General features: G+C 45.7%; 1 protein-coding gene across 3 annotated transcripts in view; it reads right to left on the bottom strand.

Annotated features, from left to right (window-relative positions):
- The window catches only part of PDE4A (phosphodiesterase 4A), an 888,137-nt gene that overhangs the window by 249,854 nt on the left and 620,780 nt on the right, over positions 1-17,503 (bottom strand). For all 3 annotated transcript variants that reach the window (XM_085600756.1, XM_085600757.1, XM_085600758.1), the window contains exon 2: positions 4,177-4,362. In XM_085600756.1, the coding sequence (XP_085456882.1) occupies positions 4,177-4,362 (186 nt within the window). The remainder of the gene's footprint in view (positions 1-4,176; positions 4,363-17,503) is intronic.

Raw genomic sequence — 17,503 nt, 5'->3', positions numbered from 1 at the left:
CTCGAAAAAGCCTGGCGCCACGATCAGACTACAGAAAACATGACAGCCCTCAAGAACGCCACCCGCATACACCACCAGCTGATCCGCACCACCAAAAGAACAACATTCAAAGAACGACTGGACAACAACACCCACAACAGCAAGGAACTCTTCAGCATCGTCAAAGAGCTCTCCAACCCCAGCGCCGAAAACAACAACATCACACCCTCGCAAGACCTCTGCGACTCACTCGCCTCATTCTTCCATCGCAAGATCGCCGACATACACAAGAGCTTCGGCGCACAGACCACTCACCCAACCACCGAACCAACGCCCCCCACCACCACCCTCTGCAACTGGACCCCAGTCAGCACCGAAGACACCACCCGCACGATGAACACCATCCACTCCGGATCCCCAACTGACCCCTGCCCCAACCACGTCTTCAACAAGGCCGACTCCATCATCGCACCCCAACTCCGGGACATCATCAACATCTCCTTCACCACCGCCACCTTCCCGGAGAGCTGGAAGCATGCCGAGCTCAGTGCCCTCCTGAAGAAACTGTCAGCGGACCCCACCGACCTCAAGAACTTCCTCCCCATCTCGCTCCTCCCTTTTCCTGCCAAAGTCATCGAGAAGACCGTCAACAAACAGCTCGCCGCCTTCCTCGAGACGAACGGATTCCTCGACCCCTCACAGTCCGGTTTCCGAGCCAACCACAGCACCGAGACCGCCCTCATCGCAGCCCCCGACGACATCAGATCCCTGCTCGACAACGGGGAAACAGCTGCCCTCATCCTCCTGGACCTCTCTGCAGCGTTCAACACAGTTTGCCACCGCACACTAATACAGCGCCTCAGCAACACCGGAATCCAAGAGAAGGCACTGGAGTGGATCATCTCGTTCCTCGCCGGAAGAACCCAGAGTCCGCCTCCCTCCGTTCCGTTCCATGGCCACCGAAGTCAGCTGCGGCGTACCTCAAGGATCCTCGCTCAGCCCCACCCTCTTCAACGTCTACATGAGCCCCCTCACAGCCGTCGCACGCCAACACAACCTTAACATCATTTCCTAAGCCGACGACACCCAGTTGATCCTCTCCCTCACCAACGACCCCGCCACCGCCAGAGCCAGCCTACACGAAGGAATGAAAGACGTCGCCAAGTGGATGAAGAACATCCGCCTGAAACTGAACTCAGACAAGACGGAAGTCCTCATCCTGGGATCATCCCCCTCCACCTGGGACGACTCCTGGTGGCCCCATGCCCTGGGCACCACCCCCAAGCCAACGGACCACGCACGAAACCTGGGCTTCATCCTTGACTCCTCCCTCTCGATGACCAAACAAGTCAACACCGTCTCGCCATCCTGTTTCAACACCCTGCGCATACTCCGAAAGATCTTTCGATGGATCCCCACCGAAACCAGGAAGACGGTCATCCAGGCACTCGTCACCAGCCGACTGGACTACAGGAACACCCTCTACGCTTGAACCACAGCCAAACTACAGAAAAGACTCCAGCGCATACAGAACGCCTCCGCACGACTTGTCCTGGACATCCCCCGCCACAACCACATCTCCGCCCACCCGAGAGACCTGCACTGGCTCCCCGTCAGCAAGAGGATCACGTTCAGACTCCTCACCCACGCACACAAGGCTCTCCACGACCTGGGCCCCAAGTACCTCAACAACCGCCTCACTTTCTACACGCCCACCCGCCAGCTGTGATCGACCAGCCTCGCCCTCGCCCTCGCCACCGTACCACGCATTCGTAGAGCCACCGCCGGAGGAAGATCCTTCTACTACCTGGCGGCCAAGACATGGAACTCCCTCCCCATCCACCTACGGCTGACCCAGGACCATCTCTCCTTCAGGAAGCAACTCAAGACCTGGCTTTTCGAGCAGTAACGGACCCCTCCCCCCCAGCGCCTTGAGACCCTAGCGGGTGAGTAGCACGCTATATAAATTGATTGATTGATTGATTGATTGAAATACATTTAGGCAGAAGCTTAATCAAACGCGAAAGTCAAAGAAAGGCTGTCGTCATGTGGTTTTGATGCTGAAGTGGAGATTGCAGGTAAGGAATACATAACTCAGTAAAATCCTTCAATTTGGGCGTGGATACCCAAGTAAGAAAAGGGAGAGGTACAGAGCTTAATTTAAGCCAGTGGCTGCTGCAGCACTTATTTTTCGGTATTAGACATTTACCAAGAGGGAAAAACACACAAAGCGAAAAGATGGAAAAAACACGTCACAAAGGGAGAAAGCAGGGACCCGCAAGAGTGAAATAAAGGGGCAGAGAGTGTCTAGTAGTGGATTAAAGAGGCCAGAGGTGAACTGAAGACTACATAGCGTTGGGATTTGGTGGGATCTAATTTGATTGCACTGGCCACAGGCTTCTGAGCAGAGATTTGGGCACCGGCACGCATTCATTTACAAATTAAGCACCGGAGAGGAGGTAGAACTTTGGAGTTTTTATAAAATAGAAAGCAAAGACACAAAGAAACCTGGCACACCTTATTGTGGTGAGTCACGGCTACATAATGGAACACCCACACATTTTCAGCTCCCTTGCTTGCTGCAAGGGCAAGAAAGGTCAATGCTTGCAGGTAACATTACAGCTGCTTCACTGGCTCTGAGACTGAAAATACCGGTGTGTAAGTAGGGCTCAGAGTTTTCCATTCGTGCAGATGAATATAAACCGAAACCATCTGCTTCTCTGTTTGTAATTTTTTTAAGAACTGAAAAATGGTTAGTAGGTGGCATTCGATAAGGAGCACCCCCCGCCCCCCCCCACCCCCAGTGCCTTGAGACCCTCCCGGGTATGTAGTGCGCTTTACAAATGATTGATTGATTGATTATGTGTGATTCTTAATGCTGGACAGCATCATGACAGCCTGGCAAATGGCTGTGCAGAGTCACAGGCAGAGGGGATCCCTTATGAAGGTTTACACAGCTGTTTATGTGTTTGTACTACACTGCTACTGTCTGAATGCATATGTACTATAAGTGAGTAAAGAATTGTATGTGGCCTCTAAAAGCACTAAAACCCACCAGGCGTCCAAACGCGAGTGTAGTTTAATTAATTAAATAAACATGGTGGTATATAAGCAGCGGCTTCAGTTTTTTTCCCACAAAACTAAAAAGTATGGATAAACGCAGATAAAATCAATACACAATAAATGGGGATACTTCCAGATGGAAATAATAGACTCCATAAAACTTGGAGACCAATACAATTTAAGGAAGTTGATGTAGCAGGCAAGTGGAGCCATGTCAAGTATGACACCTGCAGCCAGTCCTAGCTTCGCTAGATAACTGCATTCTGGGAGTTGTTGTGGGTGCTTCTTTCTTTATATGGACGGCAGACAGTTCCCAGCAAGCAAAGTGGTGGCTAACGAGCCCAGATTGGCTCAAGGTATCACACGTCACTCGGCCACGTGCCATCCCCACGCGGGCGTCTTGCACTCCTGAGCCAGCAGACAGGTGGACAGCACAGTTCGACACGAAGGAATGGCATTTTTGGGAGGAAAATGTCTTCTATTCAAGATGATGCTGTGTTTCACCATCACAGGCCTGGGCTTTGCAGTTCAGTGGAACTTTAAAGCCACTTTACATTACCGTATTCATAGATGAAACTTTCTTTTTTTCAATTGACCCGGATATTCTGTTTCAAGGAAACAGGACTAGCAGTTATAAGGAGGTGGCAATTCCTTCATTTAATAGGACAGGACAAAATATTTTAGAAGGCAGGATTTTTTTGTTTTGACAGGACTACAAAGATTTGTACATTTTCAGACCACCCCCAGAGAGAGCCTTAGTAAGGCTGTGTCTGACACTTCATAGCAAAGGTCCCGCCTCCTCTCCCACCCCCTCAGTGTTTCAAAGCACAGGGTTGCAGGGAATCTGCTAATTATTATCAGCAAGACCAGGGCCAACTTTAGCGCTGGTGGCGCCCGGTGCGACAATCAATTTTGGTGCCCCACACCCCATAACTGACTCCTCAGATTCTCTCACTACCACCGGGCAAAGTGCCCCTCATCTCTCCAATCATAAGTTATTGCTAACCACAGCACCCACCCCCCCAAGATCAGCGCCAAGTGTGGCCGCACCAGTCACACTGCCCTAAATCCAACCCTGGGCCAGCCTACCAACACACACATGAGGACCTCACACAGAAGAACAAGCCCACTTACACATCGCTGGTGATGGAGGAGTTCCGCGACATGGTCTTGGGCGACATGTCGTAGTCGCTGTCCGAGCGGTACAGGAAGGACTCCCGCCGCTGGCTCTGTGGGAAGCTCGGATGCAGCACCAGCCCTGGACTTGCCTGCGAGTCGATGGGGCTTCGGCCGGGTGAGGGGCCATTTTCAAGGTCAAAGCTGCACAGAGAGAAGGAAACCTGGTTAGCGGATCAGGGTGCCTGAAATGGGGGTTCGTGGTTAGATGAGCCAGGATTGAGGCCCCACCCCCAAAAAACAAGGCAGAAGTGCCGCAGTCCCTGTTTTTATACAAAAACGATCCACATTCATGTTAACATTACCACATAAAGGATCCAAGAAACAACAAAGTTGTAAGTCAAAAGGATTGTTCTCTGTACATGCACACAGGCTTGAAATGAGAGTAACTCTTCTCCAGACACGGTGGCCTACTATAAGTGCTGACCTGCCTGCCCGGACATACACCCTACTCTTAGGCAGAACTCCAAATGTGCAAATGTTGCAAAACATTTCTTGATTTCTTCATTAGACCAAGAACCACTTTTGACAATGAGCAGGAATAAAGGGAGCATCAGTAATGAAATAAGAGGGCAAATGACAAGCACTGACAACAAGAGGGCTGGATGATAAGGGTATTGGTAGAGGCTGTCAGTATATCACCTGCCGCTAAACAACCACAGCTCACTTGGCACTTCATTAACAACTGTAAAACACTTAGGGCCCGATCATGACTTACGCAGTGTGGGAACGGGGCTGTCACGCTGCTCCCACACCACCAAAGCCGTGTGAGCACCGCCCGCCAGATTATGAGTTTTCTCTTGTCTGGCGGGCAGACCCGTGGTGGTCCCACGGCGGTGCCTCTGAAACAGGGCACCGCAATGGGAGAGTCAAAGGCAGTTCCTGCATGGCATGGACTCTGCAGTCCATGCCTTGCAGGAACTGGGGTACATGCACACAGGGTGGCGCAACATGTGCCCCCTGCATGAACCCCATTGCCCTGAGGCAACAGGACACCCTGTAGGGCCCCCTTTGTTTCCTCTCCACCACTGTTTTCATGGCGGGCCACCACCATGAAAACGGTGGCGGAGATGAAACTCATAATATGCCTGGTGGTGCCACAGCAGCACCGCCAAGCATATTGCAGCTCAAGACCACTGCATCACCGCCAGGGATCTCTGATCCCTGCAGTTGCAGCGGTCCCATGGCATCCGACTGGCCAACTTGTAATAGGGTGGTCGGACTGTAGGTGCGGCAGTACCGTCACCATGGCTACAGTGGTCCATCGGACCGCTGTTGCCATAATCAGGCCCTAAGATACAATCGCCACCAGGGGTCTTATCAACCATGAAGAATTTGTCAAGCGGACTTTTTTTGCTATTGGGGGAGAATGACTCTATCTACTTTAAAAATATTTTTATAGTACGAGATTTTGAACCAATGCACAACAAACTTCTTACTCTTACGTATTGCATGCGTGGAGTTCTGGAGCCAATGGGCAACTATCCTGAGGTTGAGTTCAAGATTTCCAAAACTGTAGGCTAGAGCTGGATTTTGGATACAATAAATGTATATAAAAAGACATATATGGCGCTATGTTTAATACAAGCTACTCTACACTTCAGTACACACAATACTTACGTAGGAAAATCACAGACCTGGTTCCCACATTGAAACTTAGTTAATGTTTCAATTGTGCGGGGTACTTCCAACAAAATCAGCAATGGACAAAATGAATATTTTCTGACATACAGAAAAATGTCCCTCACTTTTAATAAGTGCGCGATATTTAGAAACCACTACCAGTTTAAACAGAGCTATTCTTCCACTGAAGTAAATGGATAAATGCTTTAAACTATTCACAATTTTGATTATTTTTTTTGTCTTTCAATAATTTATTGAATAATACGTTCTGTTCCATATCTATTGTCCTAAAACATGGACATTAACATTTGTACATCTATATCTCAGTTTGCATTAACATTTGTAGGTTTCAACAAAGTTTTGGCCATCAAGAATAATGAATAAATTACGGGGTCCAAATGAACGTGATAAACGTCGGTTTCAAAGGTTGGCAGACGCAGTAGAATCCACCAGGGTGTTGGAGGATATTAAAGCCGCACCAAGATGGACTATCGTCTGATAAATTTAGAGATCACCGCTGGCCCAGCGAAGTGATAGGAATCACTGTCATGGCGTTCCAGTCAAGGTACACAGTGTTTGATGGTGGCTCCATTGACTGAAAGCTGGCAGGCCTCCTGACCCTATCATAGGGAACCTGTTGGTTGGCAGACAGGGTACTCTAACATTTCTGATGCCGCACCTTGTACGCCAAACTCTAAATCAGACCTTACATGTAAATAGGAGATGTGCCCATATTTAAGGGGCATTTGAAAGAGGACAGACAAGAGAAACTAAGCTACACATTCTACATGGAGGAAATCACAGGCCCATGAGCGTCAAGTTCTAATGGAGTTAAGTATTTAACTGCGCGCAAACTATTGCAGAGAAAAGGTATTTTGGTTAAATATTTAATGAAATTTACTCAGCGTGCTTCAGGACCATAGAGGTTGGGGTGTAATTTCCGAATGGGCAAAAAGTGTTCACAACAATGAAGTTAAACTAGAAAAATTGATAATGATTTATAATCACTTGCACATCACATTTACAGTTTTCTATATGTTTCTACTGCCACTAATGGAACATTTCTTAATATAGAACTAGTTAGCACTATATCTGCTGTCTTCACAAGGGCAGCCGGTGAAGTGTAGGCGTTACATAGTGAGCTATAAAGCCCTACAGAGCGCTGCCTTTCCAGCTCAGGTGTTGGAGGATATGCATCCGTAAAGTCCATTAAGGGTTTTGCATCCTCCCCAGGACAGAAGCCTTTATTTTAAGAGGGTAGGTAGGAGAGACAGCTTAGTCCATGACAGGCTAAGCCGGACGCCCCTGTCCGTTGCTCAACCCTTTCTGTTGCCACTCCAGACGATTTTCAGCAGAAAGTAGCTGAAAGCCCCTCCCCCCCCCTCCCTCCTCACATGGTGAAAAGACTATCTAAGCTGGCAGCAGTGCTCAATTTGTGCTGGTGTTTACCGGTGCTCGGCACTGACAGTGATTTCTTAACACTGGCACATATTTAGAAACCATCCACCACATGGTGGCACTGTCTATCCGTTTTTAAACACATCAGCAGAGTGTTTAACAATTCAATGTACATTAAAAAACAAAGAATATTAACCAGGGCACCCAGACCAATCCTATCTTTGGGTGACCTGGAGTAGTCCGATTTGTCACATTCGTACGAGTGTGAATGTGGTAGAGTCGGTGCTCGCATTTCACAGATCTGGCGGGGACAGTGGATGGTGCCGGATGCAGTTGCTCATACAAATTAAGCGCAGGCTGGCAGGCCTGGTTAAGCTGCAATAAACTTGAATGAGAAGGATTTGCTGTGGCTTCATTATTCTTATTGTTTATTTGAGATAGTAATAAAGTGTTAGGTATATAAAGTGCTTCCTCCACTACGTTGCAATGTTGCAGCCCTGTAAGTAACAGCTCATAGGAGTACTAGGCTGTCATTTTGTTGACTTTGTACCAACAAAAGGTAAATATGGCTGCGATGGATTTGAGCACATGGGCTGCAGTGTACACAGGCCTCCCTGAAGCCTGGCATCCTGTGAGAAGAGAGGTATATATTGTCATTTAATACATCTCTGGATGTTTGCTTGAATGTGCAAGCCTTGATGGAGTTCACTATGCAATATGGAATGCAGCGTAGGAGGCTTCCCAGGGTTTTTGTTTCAACAGCGGGGGAACACATACCCATAGGCCGCTTGAGGAAAGGGGCTTATCGTAACCGGCAAAGAGAGATCTGATTGGCTCCCACCACATCAAACAAAGGTTGCAGCCCCCCCAAACGGGGCGTTCTCGAGAGGGCTTTTTTGTAACACCTGCCAAACACATACAGTCTAGTTTGCCTTGACCAAGACTCCTGGTGCTATTCGAACTAGGCAAGCAAGACTATTAGCAGTTTATATGACAAAAAGCCAGGTCTTAAACTCAGATTTCAGAGATCCCATGATGTAGAGCTGCCATGCAGCAAAAACCTGCACCTGTTCCCGAGCCGAAGAATCCTGGTGAAATTTCTCCATCCTCCTCCTGCACCAACCCCCTCCATTGGCAAGAGTGTCTCCCTTGTTTGGTCCCAGCTGGTTTTACAAGACATTGTGGGACGGGGTGCTCCTGGCGCCTTGTTGCTTTCATTTCTTCCAGCAATGGTCGCCCTCGGGCAAGTGGGGCGAGGTTGTTATTCCAGGTTTTTGGGTCTAGTTGTTGAGCATCAGCCATTTTAAATATCAACACACAATATCACAATTCATTCATTACCTTGCCAATCTATATACATTTTAATCACACCCATTAATACCTAAACTCATATCTTCACAAAGACAACAGAACAAAGCTTCCCAAAAGCCCAACACCTCCATATGACACAGTAGATAGTCTAAGACGGCCAACGTGCACCTCCAGCATCCAACACCAATGAGTCCCTCACCAATGAGTCCATTCACAAGCCTAAGTCCTCTTGGATGTAACAAACTCTCAGCATGACCCAAACCGGCCTTCTGATCCCCTACCTCACTCTGAGGCAACATCCCAATGTGGGTTTGAAGAACACTCTACATACCAGAGTAGATCAGGGTGATTCCACACTTTAGAACAGGGCCACAGTTATCACTGTAATAGACTGCGGACCTGGTCTACACTTAAAAAAACCTAGATTAGGGGGTGCATAGTATTTAAAATATTGCTTCAATTAGGTCATTGGGCGCCCACTAGCAACTTTACTAAAAGCAACAAGATCTTCAGCAATTCTTCAAAGGGAGGCTGGATTATCACCACCATTATCATGGTTTCTAAAGCACTGTAACTCATAATGGGCCTCCAAGCGCTAAAGGAGACTCGTTGCCACATGGCTAATAATAACTTCGGTAGGAAAGGTGTGGGGAGACCTAGTATGACAAACTAAAATAGTGTCAAGGTTTTGAAAAGAGGCTCAACAGATTCAGATCGACACATTTATCACGTCACACACCAGGAGAAACAAAAAACTCACTTCTTTCTCTTTTAATGTTAGAAATAATGTGCAAAGACAGGAGGGCGATGTTGGTTACCATTAGTTGGATTTCTCGTCATTCTCAAGTGCATATTTCTTATTTAATAGCTTGCCTTCCTTTTCTTGTGTCTGTCCTTCCTCTGGAGCATGACCTCTTTACCATCCTTTTAAATGGCTGATTTGGTATCTGCTCACTGCCCCTTTTTTAGTAAACTACTTTTTTTTCCTTTTGGTTAAGCACTCCATGAAAGTGCATGTGTTTTCCAGCTCTCTCCCTTGTGCGGCTCTCCCTGCCTCATCTCCACTCCCCATTGCCCTCCACGAACTTTACCTTTGCATAAACTTTTCTTCTTAGTTTTTATTTTTTTGGGAGGGGACTTGTATGTGCAATTTGCTGCCTGGCCACTCCGCAATTAAGAAGGAGCCTTCGGGTAAGAATTGTTCATTATTTTAATTACTGATCTAAGTGTAGCCACAATTTTGGATTAATAAATTTAAAAAAACAAAATGGTGCCAGCGTCATTATGCTGGTGTGCGCCTGTCTAGTGATGCATTTGCTTTTGTCCATATGCTGCCCAGCATCTACAAAAATCACAGCCATAGACAATAGATCAACAAGGAAAGACCTGTTGGCTTCGGAAGTGCTTGCTAATATTGCGCTTATGTTAACTACTTTTAACAGATATTGCCTCTGCAACATCAAATGTGAGTTTTGGGCTTTTTTTCCATGGCGTTATTTTTGCGAGGCCTGCATGGTAATATTCAAACATGGAAGATACCACTATTTTGAAGCAGCAGACATAATGTAAAAGCAACATCATTAGGTCTTGTCTGAGACAGCGCCTGCTCTGTCAGTTGAAATACATTTTGTTAACTAAAAGGGGGCTTGAAGCTGCCCCATTACTTCACATTCCTTGACCTCATTGTCACTCTTATTTGTCGGATTCTGATTGGTAAAAGCGTGCCGGTTTCACTTTCTCTTCATTTGTTTCTCCCTTCTGTGGAGCATGGACAAAGTACTGTTTCATTCTTTTTAATTAGTGTCCTTTCACTACTAACACTTTGATTGAGGCACTTTTTTTTATCTACATACAGGGTGCATGTGTTTTTACGTTGTCTTGCTACTGATTTAGCTCTGTGCTGTTGCTATCACCTCATGTTTACAATGTTTCTGTTTGTTCTGTTTAACTTTTCATCCTCTTCCTTTTAACTCTTTGGTGCAGCATAACACCACCAACACACCACAAGTTGTTGGTGTCACTTTTGAAAACGATTTCAAAATGCATCAATGGGTTTGCGCTATTGCTATTAAGTAATCACTCATTTAGTATGCAACAAAGTGCTCTTTTGGTATGTATTTCATGATTTAAAAGATGTCTTGATTAAAATGCTTTATGCAAAAAACAGGGTATGTCCTGCACTGGTTTACGTTAACACGATTATTGGTTGGCTGGAACATTCCAGTATGAAAATGACATATATTAATGCACGTTTTTTGCTTGTTTGGATGCTCCTTTTGCGCTTTCTCCCATAGCTTAATGTGTATATTGTAACAAAAATTACCACACCATACCATTCAAAATACAATATCAGGCCATACCATACTATACAATGACAGAACATGCCATACAATAAAAAGCCATGCCATAACATATAATATACTATACAATGAAGGTCATAACATACTATACTGAAAATTACAGGCCATATCATAACATTCTATACAATAGAATGATCGGCAATACCGTACCATATGGCACTGTACCGTACCGTACCATACCATAGAATGACAAGACATACCATATCATACTATACAATGACAGGCCATGTCATACTATATAAAAGTTAACCGTACCATCGCATTATAATATAATATTATATAATAATTGTTTTGTATGAAATTAGTACAACATGGCTACAAAAAAACAGTCAACAAATATAGCATAGGCACGATCTATTGGGTTTGCCAATGCTTTTCCCCTCATAGTGAATACAAGAGTGAAACCATCCTAAAAAGAGAAACTCTTATGAATTCACACATCCATTCCACAACATTAGATTTACCCAAAGATGCTCGCATGCCACCAAAGGCTTGATGGCTAGCAATCGTAGTGAGTCACAATTTGGACCTACCTCATTAATATTCATGAGGGAAGTCAGATTCTAACCCATCTGTAATACAGATAGCACTGGTGTATACACGGCACAGGCCATCTTAAAGGGGCGTTCCCTCATTTGCATGGGAGTGCGGCCCCATGCAACTGAGGGGAACACTGCCTCTGCACCTGCGCTGAATTATTGATGTGGGCGCAGATGCAAAGAGGCCATCATAACGCACAATGACAGCACCACAACATGATGACTCACAGTCAGTGCATCTCCTGAGGGCATCCCTCTGCAGGAGGAAAAGGAGTTTCCATGGACTACCCAGACATCCCCTGCAGGTGGTGCAGTCAGTCACTACATCCGCTTGCAGGGGACCTCTGTCGCTCCTGCGAAGTGCAAATGGGTGACCCCATCACAGTTTTTCACTAATCGGCTGCCTCCAGGCCAACAGCAAGTTCTTCTGTGCCCTGGGGAAGCACATTTTTAGTAATAGTGTGCACTATCCCAATTTGAAGGTGCCCCACTGTGCAAACAGGGACAGTGCATCCTATTTGTAATACAGTCGCGGTGTCCCTTTTGCAAACTACAGCCCACCATAATCACACTGGCATAAGTGTGCTTCTGTCTCTGAGGGGCAGGAAGACATATTATCCTTGGTTCCCTGGCACAACAGATCTGACAGAGGGAGGGGGACAAGGGAAGGCAAGGACATTGGAGAGCTATCTCCCATCCTGGGATCTTTCTGGTGAGCCAAAAACCAGATGCTTAGAGAAACAGTCGTGGGAGATCTTTGAACCAAGCAGCATCTTCTATAGGAAAAAAATCTCAATGTTGAGGTCAACTTGTGAGCAGTACCTTTTGGCAGCAAGAATCCTTAACTCAAACTAGGACACGAGTACTAAAAATATGCCTCTGGGAAACGTGGAGGAATCGTGGGAAAAACCCAAGTCATGGAAAAAAGCACCGATCACACAGAACGGCACACGTGAGCATGGACAAACACGAGGAAATTCAATTAGGGGGAGTTAGGTGGGTCAGGCATTGGGATAAAGCCCCATTTGGTGAGTGAGTGAAAAAATATTAATTTAGAGAATAGTGATGGAACATCTTTAAATGAGACCCTTTATTTTTCTGCACCAGTTCCTCTTGTGCAACATACAGACCCTGAACAAGGTTGGGATACTCCAGACCGTGTTTTAATGGGCTGTCCTAGGCTAGGTACACAAAAGGCTAGGGCGTTTAACGTTTAAATGATGTGTCGGATCACATGTTTCGGCTATCTGCCCAGGAGTGCTATGTATAATGTTTTTCTTTCTACAGCTTAGATTCTCTGTTTGTTCGCAGTCTCAAAAACCCTTTAACCCACTGTACTCGTAAACCCTGCATTAAAATCTGACCCTTCAGTGATCTTCTTCTCACCTTCCATCCTCGGAATGTTTATGAGTATGGCTTCCTCTTAGTCTCATGCCTGCCTGTGTCATATCCTTCTCACTGTAATTCTGCATTTTGTCTGATTCCTTCCTTATTTTCTAGATTACAAGATCTCCTCTTTGAAACCCTATCCCTGCAATCTTACATCACCTTATCTCTCACCAACCATTCACCTGAAACTACACAGCTCCCACTAAAAATTAAACCTACCTGATGTTAATATATCACAATTGCATGCAATGTTTTCTTGAGAGAACATGATTGAACGCAAAAAAACAAAAATAACCACTAGATTAACCACTAACCTTGGATTCTGGAATCGTGTGCTACTCACTGTAAAGCGCTTCAACGCCTCATCAGGGGTAGCAAGCACTATATCAATCCAATTACAACTACAGTTACAATGTGCATGCCTCAGGAAGTAAGGAAGGACAGGGTGACAGGTAATGTGGGTGCGAGGCTGCACAATGGCTACTGGCTCCTGGTTGTGTCTCAACTTTCAGTTCCATCAGTGTCAAGTTAGTATGGAGTGAGCATGGCAGCAAGTTACACAAAGGCGTGGACAGCAGCGATTTTCAACTGCGAAGCTCTGGTGGTGATTCCAGATAGGAGATGGTCTGACCTAACTTAGCCCTATCCGGGAAACAAAGTCATGGCCTATTTTACCCTGAAGACCCTGTCTGTCGCTCTGACGTCATCACACTTTATAGATATTGAAAGTTTAAAATGGCCACCGTTCCCATACAGTCCACCTATTTCTACCACCAGCAACACATCGGATTCTTCATAGGGTGCAGGTCCATCACAGCTCTTCCAGGTGTCTGTCCGATACATTTATAATTCTGTTGCTGGTTTTCCATTAAGTGGCGGCGCGAACTGCTTCAGCCTTTGTGCCTGCCAACACAACTACTATCACCCCTTCACATGCAAAGAAGTCTAGCCAGCTCCACTCAAGAAGTAGGGGGGTCTAACCAGACCTCCTCAACAGTCAGGGCAGGTATGGCCAGCAACCCTCTACAAGCAGGGAGGCAAGTATATCCTCCCTCCACATGCAGGCACTTGCCAGTGCCACCCATTTGCCTACAGATAGCTCCCCGCGCCGTTTCTGCAAAGACGGTCCTACCAGCACCCTTTAAGACATTGGGAGTTATGGCTGTCACCACACAACATGCAGGGGGTTTAGATAGAAGTCCTCCAGATGCAGGGAGGTCCTACTAGCGCCCTTCAAGAAACAGATCAGTCCTGTACATGGCCCTCACCAACCAGGGAGGTTCAACCAACTTCCCTCCACTTGCTGGGAGGTATACCCAGCATCCCTTCAAATTCAGATAGTTCCTTCTGCCACCCTTTCACATGCAGATGGGTTCTCCCACCACCACTTCACATACATTACGGTCCCGTCAGCACTATACCACATGCAGGGAGGTCACACCTGCACCATACCCCATGCAGGGAGGTACTCGTATCAAGAGTCCAGCAGAGACCACATTCCCAGCAATGAATTGTGTCAGCTCAGCAGCCTCCCATCAGCCTGGCCTATATTTGACAGCCACGTGAATAAGGTCAGCAGAGACTTATCGACCAATAATGCATTCAGCCCCTGCTCCCCTCCGCCTGCTGGTCAGAAAGGAGAGCTCAGATTTTGACATTGCATTTGACTGGGACAAAATATGGCCTGCAGCTAGTGAAACCCAATGAACACGTAATGCATGCATCGCACAGAAAAAACACGACCAGTGTGCTACTGTCAGGGACACACATAAAGGGAACTGGGAATAGGAAAAGAGAAACTGATGAAGTGAGCGGAAGATATATGATAAAAACATATACACCCACATCTCTTTGACACCCAAGGCGCTTCATAGCCTTCAGCACTGTCTTCATTCTAAAATGACTATTACACCATTACAATTGTCCAAAAGCCATTCTGACTAACACTGCTCCTGGAATACACTCATCCCCTTTGGTGCATTTGTAGTCTGAGATGTATAAATAACTCTAAAGTATCTTTCTCCTCCAATGTCACACACAAGGCATCCTGCTAACCTACTTTTAGCATAATGTATTGCATAATGTCTTATCATATTTCTCCATCTCTTTTCTTACATTCCAAGGGCCTTTCAAACAGATCAACAGAACTAGGTTTGAAGACAGATTGACCGAGGTCCACAGATTATGGAAAATCAGCCAATCACAATGTGACTGAAATTCTGAGATTCACAAAATATGAAATACCAGGAAAGAGAGAAATCTGAAGGAAGACAATTACATTCAAAGAAGTCTGGAGACCGAGGACCCCAAATCACTGAAATTCTGAAGCCAGCAAAACTTAGATTTATTAGACGCACAGGAGGTGTAAGTCACGTTGATAAAAACAGAAAACAGGCTCAGTGAGACAATGATAGGCAGGTCCCTAAAGGAGCCCTAAAGAATCCCAGGTGGAAGCAGAAGAACAATCCATAAAAAATCTAAAACCTCAGTAACATTTTGTGTTATTAAACCAGAAAGCGAAGGAATAAATTGTTAAAGGAAGTCGATTTACAAGCAAGTAAACACTTCTAATAAGTAAATTCTCTATAATTGCAATATGGATGAAGCAGGAGAATAACTGTTAGCGATTCTAGGCCCAGATGTATGTCCAGTTTTTGCGTGCGCAAACGGGTTTGCGACCCCTTTGCGCACGCAAAAACCTACACGGCCATGTAAAAACACTATTTTGCGACTTGTAAAAAATTGCGACTCGCAGAATAGTGTTTTGCGACTATTAGGAAGGGGCATTCCCTTCCTAATTGTGACTCTCTAGCCATGTAGGGCAGGCAGTGGTACCAGAGACCACTACCTGCCTTTAAAAATTTTTAGGAAAACAATTCTTTTTTTTACATTTTTTTAAATGCATTCCATTTTCCTTTAAGGAAAACGGGCTGCATTTTAAAATTAACCGCTTTATTGACAAGCAGTCCCAGACATGGAGGTCTGCTGAGCCCAGCAGGCCACCATCCCTGGGAGGGCCAGCCATTCCCAATGGGGTCGCGAAATGCAAGTGGCTCATTAATATTCATGAGCCTTGCATTTTGCGACCCTAGTGGGAATCGCAATCAGTGTTTCTGACACTGTTGTACATTCCAAATTGCGACTCGCAATTTGCGACTCGCAATTGAGCGCAAATTGCAAGTCGCAATTTGGAATGGTCGTACATCCGGCCCTTTGAATATAAACATTTCAATCTAGTAAGAAAAAACAACAAGAGGGAATATTCTTAGAGATTCTTGAGTCCCAGCTGGAAATCAGATTTACTGAGAAAAGATAGAACCAGTAACACACAAAAGCCAGAAGAACCTAGGGCCTCTTTCATACCAGACAACGTGATAAGAATGTATTGCACTCTTTATATAGTTTATACCTTTCAATCAAGTTATTGTGGGTTGCATGCCTTACCCACTAGTTTGTATTTTTATTTATGTGTGTTCTAGAATGTAATTGGTTTTTCTATTATAGCCTGAGAGCTCGCTGTAGTGGACTTCTGGCGAGGGCCTATAATAAGGGAGAGGGCCTTTAATGGCTGGTAGAGCCTGCTACAGAGGGCTTTAAGACTATTACAACATTCCGACCCTAAAGGGCAGAATGTTCTAATTTGTAAAACAAAGGCATAACGGAGCCCAAGGTATTTGAAATCCCCTCCGGCTCCGTGAGGCCTTTGTTAAACATTGGAATGTTGATGCTCCGGGCTTCTACTGGTTATTAGAAGCCCACAGCACTCCATTGTTTTCAATAGATCGCTCAACGTTCCAACATTATTTCAAGCATTCTCCATGTTGGGATCATTATTTTAAGTGTTCTAAATGTCTGGTAAGTTTATTTTCAACCTAGTACCTAATTAAGCACCAAAAGCCAGTTCCATTTCTAAAAGAACTTGTCGATAATATCACATCATCAGAGATAATTTGAGACATTAAGAAGAAAGACATGGCTCTCAAAAAGAAGTTGGCTTTGAAGATCCCAGTATACGTAGCTATTCTAATGAAAATGGGTAACACATGAGCGAAGGCTTTGCTGAAAGTCAACAAGCGTTGCAAAAAGGCTTGAAGGTCAGCCAAACCCAGGCAGCTGGGAACTGGAGTTGGCATCATCTGGGCACACACATTCCTTAGGGCTGTTCCCGGGCAAAGCACCATTACAAAGAGCGACAAGGGCTGGCAAATGTGCAGTCACGACCCGCCCTTTTCAGCACTGCTATTTTCAGCCTGAGAGTGAGGTACAGGGTGGTTCCTCCACCAGCTTCTAGTGGTGCCAGATGATGGAAGCCAGGGACACATTCTGGGGCCAATTGAGGCTTTCATTACCATGGCCCATGCCAATAATGTAGGTCGGTCATATTGGGGAACAGTCGGGTATTTCCTAGCTAACCACTGTCCCTGTAAGGCAAGGAGGGTCGGGACAGCCTCTAGTCACGCACAGGCTTTTCATCAGAGGCATCAGTCTTCTATAAAATCAAAGACGTCTCCAAAAACACCATTCCACTTATGTTATACCATTGAGAGAAAGCACCGCTTTGGAAAAAATGTGAACAAGACATGGCTTCTCAAAGAGCTAAATGAATCTTTTTTTATAAGAAAGCAATTTCTCTGAAGAGCTGCTTATTTTTTGGTATGTGGATAT

The sequence above is a fragment of the Triturus cristatus genome, chromosome 4_2, assembly GCF_964204655.1.
Source record: "Triturus cristatus chromosome 4_2, aTriCri1.1, whole genome shotgun sequence".
Taxonomy (NCBI): domain Eukaryota; kingdom Metazoa; phylum Chordata; class Amphibia; order Caudata; family Salamandridae; genus Triturus; species Triturus cristatus.
The sequence above is the reverse complement of the archived record's forward strand: the minus strand, read 5'-3'. Positions and strand labels throughout refer to the sequence as shown.